The 12,181-nt window shown below is 35.8% G+C and overlaps 1 protein-coding gene across 1 annotated transcript in view; it reads right to left on the bottom strand.

Annotated features, from left to right (window-relative positions):
* Positions 1-12,181, bottom strand: part of LAMA2 (laminin, alpha 2) — a 551,451-nt gene that overhangs the window by 498,933 nt on the left and 40,337 nt on the right. Inside the window, exon 4 of the mRNA XM_012660792.1 lies at positions 9,948-10,190. Within this exon, the coding sequence (XP_012516246.1) occupies positions 9,948-10,190 (243 nt within the window). The remainder of the gene's footprint in view (positions 1-9,947; positions 10,191-12,181) is intronic.

Here is a 12,181-nt window from a genome sequence, read left to right as displayed (position 1 = left end):
AGGAGAAGAAAGATGTCTAGAGAGGTGATTGGTATATTATGACAGCTTTTGTCCTGTGGGCATTTCCCTGTCTAGAGACACAGCTGAGATATTGAATAATCCTAGTTATAGAAAAGGGAGAATCTCACGTAACAGAAAAACATTTATAATTATATAAATTATATAATTTATAATTTTAATTCTAGCTTTAGCAGTGCCATCTAGATAGCCCATCCTTAATATTATGACTGTCATTCTTCTCTCAGCCACCTCTTCAACCATCGATAACTTAGTTATAGCTCAAAGTTTATTTACTCAACTCAAACCCGCCCAGATCCACCAAAAGTCTATCAAGTTTCCTGACAGAAAAATTAGTCTCTTTTTTCAGCTGAAAGTAATTAGAATGATCAATACTCTTTCCCTAATTAACTGCTGCCCTGTTCTAAACATGAAAGAAACATAAATAATTTACCAGAATAAAAATTGACAAGAAAAACAATATGATAAACGTAAATACACCAAGATAAAACTCTTACAATCAGAAATGTAAAATCATTAAAGAGATGAAAAATAAGCTAGGAAAAAAGGTTAAGAAAATAAGAGTTAAAGTGAAGTTTAAAAAAATTAGATACAAAAAAGAAGTGATTTACCTATCAAAAGAAAAAAAAATAATGTAAAGAATTTTTTTTAATGTAAAACACGAAAAGACTAAAACCTAGAAACGAAAAAATAGGCAGCAGCCCAAACCCAGGCCTGCGCAACCTTACACAGAGAAATCAGAACCTGCTAGCAGGTGGTACTCTTTGGCTTTTGGTGTCCAGCATATTTTCCAGAAAACCCCAGAAACAGAAGAAAACTGGAGGTCATGTACCTTTCTGATGCTCTGAGGACACACTGTCTGGGTTCAAATCATAGCTCCAAAATTGCTAGCTATGGAACCCTGGGAAAGTTACGAGACCACTCTATACTACTTTTTCCTCAGCTGTAAAATGGGACGAATATTAGTGCATATGAGTTTATGCTTGTAAAACTCTTAGAATAACACTGTCATAAAATAAAAGTATAATAAATGTTAGCCATTATTATTATTTTTATTATTATTATCTTCCTGGCCCTGGACTAACCCCACATCAGCACTGAGACCCTCACCTATTCCTTCCAGTAGTTTAAACTTCAGCAAGCTCGTGGTTTTTTCTTCATTTATTCCTTCAGTCTTGTTTAATAGCCCCTTTCCGTAGCGATGACGCCACACTGCAGGTCTGCACCTTCCACGCTCCCCACTCTCATTCCAGGCTGAGCCAGCTCAGTCATTCCACAATTAGGGCTGGGCGTAAGCCAATATTAACTATTGAACCTAGAGAATTTGCTATCATATTATAGAGTTATAAGGAGGCATGGCCATAAATAATTTGATCTTCATTATAGCCAAGTGAACTGGTGGGGGGGGGGCACATATTATTAATAGATAGTTTACTTGTCTGTCCAAGCCCCATTGCTAATCATTGGCAGAGCTCTCTGAAAGCCGAACCTAGTGAACACCCCAAAAGAGAGCACCCAGTGCCTTTGTGCCTTCTACCACAACCCTGGACTTCCTCACTTAGCTTCATAAAAGCTCATTACCCTTCTATTCTATTTGAGTAGAGCCTATTCCACAACACTGAGATAACAAGGTCTCTTAAATATTAGTGTTATCTCCTCAAGATTCCATTCTTATCCAGTTTCTTCAACTGGCTTTGGTTTTCAACAATACTGCGTTAATAAGGATTTGCTGATACATTCTAGGCCCAATATTTTTTGGAGGGGGAGAGGAGTATCAAACTGATCAACGGAGAAAAAGGAGGAAAATAATCTTCTTAATTTTACCTTTATTTTATTACAGATGTATTTTTTAAATAAATTGCCTTAAATAAATTATATATTATGTGTGTGTGTGTGATTCCAAAATATTTCAAGTGCTCTGTGTAGTCCAGCTGGAGTCAAAACATTTCATTTCTTGGCGGACTCCACATGAAACCTCATTGAAGGAGACACTTTCATGTTGTTGCTCCAGGTACTAACTGGCCTCATGTTGGACAATGCCAGAATGATTTTTAGAGAAAGGAAGACCGAAACCCCAAATAATTATTTACCTAAATCTCTATTCATAACTGATACATATTAATAATACTCTGCTGCTTCTCCCTTAAGGAGAAATTCTAAGGTTAATTGAGAAAGGCTAGTTCCTCATTTCCATTCCCTCATTTCCACAAAAACTCACACATGAAATCATGCTATAGCCTTAACAATGTTATATCAAAAGGGAATCTCTGAAACATTTTTTAATGTATTGTTGGGTTTGTGTCTTCCTTCTCCAGTATTTGCAATTCTAAGGATCACCACAATGTCAGGTGATGAAAAGAGGAAGAAGAATATTCTGTCTGTATATATAAAATTCTGTCACATAGGAAATCAAAATAATATCAAAGCTCTACATACAGTTTACCAAAAAAAAAGGTGTCTTCAAGATTTAATGATGGTTTCTCCAGGGATTTTTATACAAGCCTGCCATGTTTCAAAAGCAATATCAAAGTGAATCTAAATTCCATTGAGTTGCAGTCCAGAAGAGCGGGAAGGTTGTGGTAACAAGAAAAGGAAATCGTATGTAAATAACTTAAAGGTCTCTGTATGGGGAAATTGAAGCAAATCACTATGGTAACCATGAATATTTAGTTAGCAATGTAGTGACAATCCAAAGAGATTAAAAGTAATAATTCTAGTTATAGAAAAGGGAGAATCTCACGTAACAGAAAAACATTTATAATTATATAAATTATATAATTTATAATTTTAATTCTAGCTTTAGCAGTGCCATCTAGATAGCCCATCCTTAATATTATGACTGTCATTCTTCTCTCAGCCACCTCTTCAACCATCGATAACTTAGTTATAGCTCAAAGTTTATTTACTCAACTCAAACCCGCCCAGATCCACCAAAAGTCTATCAAGTTTCCTGACAGAAAAATTAGTCTCTTTTTTCAGCTGAAAGTAATTAGAATGATCAATACTCTTTCCCTAATTAACTGCTGCCCTGTTCTTCCGCTATAAGATTTAAGAAGCCTGGAAATATCTGAAGAATAAGCCAAGAGGAGAGATGTAAGAATCATCAGAAATACTAGTTTAAAATATACATAGGGCTTCTTGAGCTTCTCCCCAATCTGCTGAATTAAAAGCTCTTGTCTCCGGAATAGCTATTTTACAAACATTCCTAGGTGATTTCTAAGAAAAGCCAGGTGCTCAGTGGTGCCTCCAAGTGGCAGTTCTTGTTAGCAGTTCTCAATAGCATCTGGGGCAACCGCTACGGGCAGAGGTAACACTTGGGCTCTGAGAGTAGGCCTTGATGAGCTGGTTCCCTGCAGCACTGCTGGAGAAGCATGTCTGTGTGGCAGTTCCCCCCAGAGCTTTTCCTGTGGTTGCCCTCAAAGTAACAGAGGCCCCCGCCGTCTGCTGCTTCACACTCTGCAACTCCTACTAAGGAGCTCAGTATCATTCTTTCAAAGCAAGGCAAAGCAGGGTTCCTGCTGAGTCAACTCTTGCTATTGATGATACAGAATGGCCCTTCTAAAACGAAACCCTTTTAAGGTTTTTACTCAAAGCCTCTTTCTGTTTGCAGCCTGGATAACAGCATACAAGGCCATATTATTATCTCTCCTTTGTCCTTCATTATCCCTCCTTTGGCAGGCCTTGAGACTTGATACCTTATGATTATCTCATAGCTCAGAGGGAGCCTCTCTTCTTCCTTTGGGTACAGGGCCAAGATGCTAGACTGCAGGGCTAATCTCTTTCTTGGTGGCAGTTGAACCTTGCATTATCTAGGAGACTGGGTGTATGCCCTGAAGTACCCTTCTGGTCCCGCCACATGATTAACTTTTGTGGATCACTTGAAAGCAATATGAGGTGGTGGACAGGGGAGGGGCCAAGCCGAACCATGGAGGGAAGGGATGGGGGTGGCTGGAGCAATAATAAAGCTGAAGAAATAAACAGAGATGATGCAGTTAGAATTAAAGAGGACAGAAGGAAAAACCAGACAGCTCCAGTGATACTATGGACACAGGGCAGTATTAAGTTTGGATATAGAGGCTGAAGTCTAGGGCTACAATATCCTTTAATACATCAATGAGGAAATTACCTAAGGTATCTTTCAGTTCTAAAATGATGTACTTTTCACCTGAAATATAATATTTTAGAATGTTCTAAAAATGTTAGCACATGTCTCTAAAATTCTCCAGACAACTGACGATGCAATAAACCTTAGACTCAGTAGATTTGGCATTAGTCACAAGAAGACTATTTTCTATTCATGCCCTCTGCCTAAAATATAAACATTGTTGTCTAATTAGTGTGTTATAATGGAGATATGTTTATTTTATAATGCCTCGTTTCATGCGTGGGCCTTAAAAATACTCTATTCTGATTTTTCTTTTTTCTAATTTACACATGTCTAAAGGACATTTTGAAAGTTTGCAAGGAAATAATCACTGGATGTTTAGTTAAAAATATACATTATTAATAGAAATCATGATAAATATTTAGACACTGTTTTCCAAAATAAAAATTTATCTTGTAGCCTAATAAGACTTATAAACCAATGGAAAGGAAATAAACAAAAGAGATGTGCACATAAAAATAAATGAGTGATGCAATGAGAAAGCTATTTCCTTAGTATTTGTCCCCAAAACCCAGAAGCTCAGTCTAATCATGAGAAAACAACAGGCAAACCCAAACTGAGTAGTAATATCTCTTAAAACTGTCACAGATCAGAGGAGACTAAGGAGACACAATCACTAAATGCAACATAGTATCGTGAATTGGATCCCAGAGGGAGAGAGAAAAAAAGACACTAATGGTAAAGCTAATGAAACCTGAATAAAGTATGTGGTTTAGTTAATAGTGAGGTACCAATGTTTAACTTCTTAGTTTTAACAAATGTGTTGTGATTATGTAAAATATTATTCTTAGGGGTAGCTGGGTGAAGGGGATGGGGTATTCTCTGTAATCTTCCTATATTTATGTAAATTTAATATGACTCCAAAATTAAAAAAAATTAAATGCATATGCAACTTTACTTCTCTTTATAGTAGATTATATAATTATAGTCAACACTCTCAGTAATAACTAGACAAACTGGATAAAATATACAAAAAAATCTGTTTAAAGCCACCTGAGAGCTATCAAGAGAGTAAACAATAACCTTCTCAATATCAAGGAGAAGAAAGATGTCTAGAGAGGTGATTGGTATATTATGACAGCTTTTGTCCTGTGGGCATTTCCCTGTCTAGAGACACAGCTGAGATATTGAGCAGCACTTTAGACAGCTTTGCTGTATTAGGAGGACCAAAGTTGGATTCCAGGACATATATGCATGGGACTTTGATAAATCCCACACACGTTGGCTTAGATTCCAAAGACAGGCAGCCTACGAATGAAGGTAAACTGGAATTAAAGCAGCTATCATAGGGTTAGAGCAAAGCTTTGAATCATTTGAATGTCCCAGAAATTTGAATCCTTGACATTGGATTAAGATGATCCAGATTGCCACTGCCTGGCAGAAGCATCAGAAAATCCTCACAAGATGAAGAAAATATCCTGGCCTTCGAATTATTTCTACAAATACTTTTTCAAATACAACTTCTGTTGTACAAAGATAATCAGGCAAATGAGGATATAAGACAGAATAAAAAGAATCAGCAGATGAAACACACAACAAAATATATCCACAACGGCCAGATATTAGAATTATCAAACAAAAACTCTTTTTTTGTTTTTTTTTTTTGAGACAGAGTCTCACTCTTTTGCCTGGGCCAGAGTGCCATGGCGTCATCCTAGCTCACAGCAACCTCACACTCCTGGGCTCAAGCGATCCTCCTGCCTCAGTCTCCCGAGTAGCTGGGACTACAGGCATGCGCCACCATGCCCAGCTAATTTTTTCTATATATTTTTAGTTGTCCAATTAATTTCTTTCTAATTTTTTAGGAGAGACGGGGTCTCACTCTTGCTCAGGCTGGTTTTGAACTCCGGAGCTCAAACAATCCGCCTGCCTTGGCCTCCAGAGAGTTAGGGTTACAGGCGAGAGCTACCGCGCCCGGCCTCAAACAAAAACTCTTAAATAATTGTTAGGTTATACTCAAGGAGATATTTAAAGTAAATGATATCATTAAATTAAAATTTAATGTAAATATAAAATTTCAATACAAAACTAGAAACTCTGAACTTCTATTTGAAAATGAACCACAGAAATTCTAGAAACTGAAAAATATAATAAATAAAATCAGAATTCTATGAATAGTTTCAATAGCATATTTTACATACCTCATGAGAGAATTAATGAACTAGAAGTAAGCCAGAAGGAAATATCTAGAATGAAGATACAGAAAGACAAAGGATGAAAACTGCAGAAGAGAGTGAAAGAGACATAGGGTTACAGTAAGAAGTTCCAAGTTATTTTTAAGTGGAATTTTAAAGGAGAAAGAACGGGGAAGAAACAATATTCAGAGAGCTAATGGCTGAATTATTTCCTAAACTGATGAAAGACATCACTCTGCAGATATATCAAACCAAATGAATCCCAACCCAGAAAATAAAAAGGTACAACCTAGAGCAGCATTGTCCAACAAAACTTTATGCAATGATAGAAATGTTCTATTGGGCACAATCCAATGTGGTAGCTGCTTGTCACATGTGGCTACTGAGTACTTGAAATGTGGCTAGTGCAACAGAAGAACTGAATTTTAATTTAATTGAATTAAGTGGAATTTAAATTTAAATAAGCACATATGACTAGTGGCTATTATATTAGTACAGATCTGGAGTATCATAGTTAAACTAAGGAAAAACAAAGACAAAGATAAGAATTTTCATCTTTGATTAAATCTTTAATCTCTGATTAAAGAAAGCAGAGAAAAGATACTCCAAAGGATACTAATTAGATAACTACATTCTCTACATAAACAATGGAAACCAGAAAAAACATAAAATGTGTCAAAACAAAATAACTACAAACTTAGAATTCTATACCTAATAACAATATCCTTCAACAACTGAGGTGATTTCTGTTACATACCTGGTTTAACACAGACACATTATTGGAGTGAATTTGCATATTGGGTTTGAATCTTTTGAGATACTAACAGTTGTTGCTGGTTTCCCTGTATTCTGAGAAGTTGTCTTCTCAATGTGGCTCCTTCCACTCACCCATGGGGGACATTTATTACTCTCCGTACACATTTCTGTTGTAGCACCTGTGTTTTATTCACTAGTTTACGTTTGTTTTTGTTACTTGTCTGTCACCTCTCTGGAAAGTTTTGACTATAACCACCTAATAGTTATATTTCAGAGATTACCCAATAGTACATCATTTTAAAACTAAAAGCTAATGAGTGAGAGTATGATTTATTTCACAGTCACCTGTCTGGGAAATGTTGGAGATAAGCACCCAAAATGTTCAGGATATTCTCAAATGGTTTATGATATACAAAACTATATTACTTTAAAATGAAAATATGCCTGAGAACAATTTATGTATTAAACTAATTCATCTATTAAAGAAATTCAATCTCAGAGAGATTAATTGACCTGACTAAGGTCCTACAAAGAACTACAATCAGGACTAGAACCCAGGTCTTCTAATCCCATATATGTTTTTCTCTACTATATCTCAGAATTAGGACTCTTTTTACTTATACTGGATCCAGAAACACTATATGTCCTCTGAAACATTTTTGAGTTTAGAAATTACCAATTTTTAAAAATCAACTTGTAGTCTTCATTAGAGTATGGAAGAAACATTAACCTGGGAATAAGAGGATCTAGATTCTTAGCTCTCTTACCAGTTGAGCTGGGAGTCTTGGAGAATATCACTTGCTTTCTCTGGGCCTGTGTATTCCCCAAAGTAACATATTTCACAAAGTAAGCTACATAAAATAAGCAAATAGCCTAGGACAGGTCTGACTTTAATTCTTCTTCTTCTGTTTTTTTTTTTTTTTTTTTTTTTTTTTGCATAAAGCTCATTAGAGGTCATTCTATTGAAAATATTTTTGAATTACATTCAATTCATCATTTTTTCCACTACCCATGGGAGACAAATAGAATTGGGGAACACATCACAGAGAAAGTTGAATTAATTGCTCTTAACAGTCACTATCAATAAGCAGTTTGTAGTGAATGTTTAGGAGTGAATACACTATAGTCAGTTAAAAAGGAAACAAACAAACAGCACATCTGTCTGTTCCATGCTGGCAGGTTGATGTGGTCTAAAGGACAAAGAACCACCATTAATGCAGGGAGAACATGGTTAGGGGATTTTCATTTAACTCGTATGTTACACACATACCTAGGTGTATTTCACATTGTTCATCCAGTTTCTGAGTTGGATAACCTTTTAACAGGTAAAGAATAGCTTTAAAAATATTAGAGAATTATTAGTCCTGGGTAAACACTGGATCCAGGATAAAAATAATAAAAATCCAACTCAAATATATTCTCTGCACTTCCTATCGCCATATCCTCAGGCCAAACTGGACAGGAATTGGATGCCTCTGGGCACAAAGCAGGTTGAACAGCTGTTCAAGTCCCTGCATCTGACTCTTTGTCATTTGGCAGATTGAAATCTCTGCTGAGAGCACCATTTGTAATGTTTTTACCCAAAACTGGCATTTTCAAACATGGAATTTGAAATATAGTATGGCACCGGTATACATTCATAGAATAATAGTGTCAAAGGGAGTCTGAAAGATTTATGTCAAAAACCTAACTTTCCCCCAGAAGTGCTCAGAGGTAACTCTAGATTGGCTGGGGTGGGCATGATGGAATGTGAATATGGGTTTTCTTAAAAATGTGAATATATGATTTCAGCTTCAAATGTGTGGAATAGTGAGGAGACAATATCAGACATGAGTATAAATGGAGATGTATTAATATATAAGAAGTAGAATGAAAGGACACATATGCTTAAGGGAGACATGTTATGGAAAGATAATAAAGAGGTATTAGAGAATCCAAGAGAATCATAAAGTCAATGTTTGGGTATTTGAGAAGAGACTAAGAATAAAAATAATAATAATCATAGTAGTTATTGTTATCATAGTTGATGCTTATAGAGTACTTAGGTATATGTCAGTGCTGTTGTAATATATTAAATATAACAATTCATTTAACCTTGACAATCATATGAGATAAAAACTATTAATAGTTCCCAATTTATGGGAAATGAAACTGATAATTTAGCACAGAGAATTTAAGTAATTGGATCAAGAACACATAGCTAATAACAAGTGAAGCCATGGTTAGAATCTGTAGCTTAAAACAAATGAATGAATCTAAAATCTTAACCACAGGAAAAAAAGACACTACAGAGAAGCAGAACACATTTGAATTAAGCATATAACCTAGCCTGTACATATGGAGAACCTAAGATTTCCTGAACATTACTCTTGTGCAAAGCCTGACCCAAGGACGAAGCCCCACTGTAGCCCTATATAGTGACAGCAAAAAAACCTCCAAACTGACAGAATCACTGTTTATTTGGGTCTTTCATGAGGATTATATTTCTTCACAAATTCATCTCTTTTGTCTCCATCTTCAGAACAGAGTACACACAAATGTAAGGCGGCCTTTAAGGTCTCCAATCCTTTTCTAATCATTAGTAACCCTCATTGTTGAGAAAGTCTCTTTATATGTAAAATTAATCATTGACTTTCCAACTTAAACCCATTTCCTCTTCTCTGATCTTTATTGGAGATGGGAGACACATGAAGGTAGTTAAAATTCTAATCACCTCAGGTTTTTCTTTTTTATTTAATAACTCATTTAAATGTACTTCTGCTAAATCCTATTTTAAAATCTCCCTGACATTAATTACTGATATATTCAGGTCTTTCTGACAGGCCTATTTTACCATCTTAAATGTACTTAAATGGTGAGTTTTCTCATCTTACCTCTCCATTTTCTAAGGGGTGGATCTTGGAATAAAAAGAAGTGCAGATGACCTCATCGTCTTTGGCATATGATGGCGGTCCAGTGCGGGGATAAATATTGTAGAGGGTTAGGCACTCTGTGTCTGTTACAGCGTGATACTGCCAAGGCTTGTATTCAACATCATCAAGAGAGCGTTCCAAAATCCAGTTTCCAGGCCGAGGGGAGTTAGCTGCTTTCACAATCACATATGCAATCTGGAACACCTGGGGAAGAGTAACACGACAACAACAACAGAAATTTGAATTCCAATGTATTCTCACCACTTTATGTCAAATATAAGGCTAAATGCTATGGTAGATTATATTTCATATTTTATTCTATAACCTTATGATGTTCTCTGAAATGATTTTACTATTGCATGTTCATATTTAATAACTTTGCTTAAAAGAGATGTTTCATTTTGACAGCCATGGCTTTAAAACAAATGGATTAAGACTGGATTTTAATTCTCTAGCAACTCACTGACATCCCATTTCACCTGATTTTTAAAGTTCCATTATAATCATTACCATCTAAATTATTTATTACATACCGATTTACTCACCTTACTATATTAGTGACTATAAAATATGATTTGGAAATTTCACGTGTGAATAGCTTGATAGTTTAGAAAACATGTTTGCTTATTTCACTTAATTCTCAAAAAAGTACCATTTAGATGGAGTTAGTGTGGTGCACCAAAACAACATAGGCATATTCCTATGTTCAAATTGTGGTCCTAGCCTTTATATGAACTTGGGAAGATTACTTTTCTAACTCTTATCTTCCTTTTCTGTGAAATAAGGTCAATAATAAGCACACCACTGAGACACAGTTTGGATTCAATGAGATAATGTGTGCAAAGTACCTGGCCAAGAACTTAGCAGTAAATAATAAATATCAATTCTTCTACATCCTAAAATTGAAAATAATGGTGAAGAAATTCCAGTGACTTAAAGACAACTGATTGAAACTAGGACACAGTAAATGAAAGGTTTCTGTAACCATCTCTTTACAAGAGACAAATGTATAAACAAAAGGAAGAGGGAAGAGGCATAATTACTGTAAGTCAACAGAGTGACAATTGTGGGGAATGTAGCAGTCTTTTATTTTCAAATTGGCATAGAATTTTAAGACATAAAAAAAGAAATATTCTGGATATTTTGTGATAGTGCACATCTCTGTTTTTACCAATGCATCCAAAAGTCCAAAAGAATAACACACACATGTCTCTGAATGACATTTATGTGCAACGTCCTGGGTAGCAAGATAGATATAAACTAGTTTAAATTACTGTCCCACCATCAATGGGTTGTTAATATATTGTAATAACTCACTATTACATATGAAAAGTACTATATTAATAAAGCAGTATATGTTCTTGACCAGTACATGCTATGAGATGTGGAGAGCTTGACAGCTCCAAGCTTTGGGTGATTGGGAGTCACTGGTGGGGCACAACTGGGAGGACAGGCCCACTACAATGTGATTAAAGAGCCTACTGAGCTACAGAGGGAATCCTGAAAGGAATGGTCTAGAAATAAATTTTATCTGCCTTATAGTTTTGGCATGGTACTTTCATGAATACATGTATAGCATCTATGGTATACTCTAAGGAACTGAATGTAAAAATATCAAAAGTTGGTATAGAAGGGCACTACAGGTGGCTCTGATGCTTGTCCTTTGAGATCTTTACCAGAACGCAGGAATGTTTGTGTGCAGTGCAGGAAAAATCACAGGCCATCAAATGATTAAAAGTAGGGCTAGTATTTGCCTTTTAGGCACAGTTGTGGAAAAACTGGTGGTTAAAATACTGAAATGCTTCTGTACTTGCTGGCAAACCACAGCTGCCCAACTTTCCAAATGTCTCCTCTACTCTGAGACTGTCAGATTAATCCCAGCATAGCAGGAAACAGCCAAGACATCTGTTCTGATTGGTTTGGGCCTTGATCATTTTGTTGTACTGAGTATCACTGCACGTAGGAAATACTGATGGATTTATACTTACAAAGGTTTACAGATAAGTATTTAAATTGCAGATAGACACTCATATCTATGTAAGTGCATATAAATACTTGAATATGCTTAGACATTTGCAGGGAGGATATACATGAACATGTTAAAGCAGTGACCTCTGGGCTTTGGGAATGAGGAGTCAAGGAAAGAAAGAGGGGGACTTTTATTTTTCATCTCACATTCTGCTATATTGTTTGTA

This window comes from Propithecus coquereli, unplaced genomic scaffold (assembly GCF_000956105.1).
Source record: "Propithecus coquereli isolate 6110/MARCELLA unplaced genomic scaffold, Pcoq_1.0 Scaffold68, whole genome shotgun sequence".
NCBI lineage: Eukaryota > Metazoa > Chordata > Mammalia > Primates > Indriidae > Propithecus > Propithecus coquereli.
The sequence above is the reverse complement of the archived record's forward strand: the minus strand, read 5'-3'. Positions and strand labels throughout refer to the sequence as shown.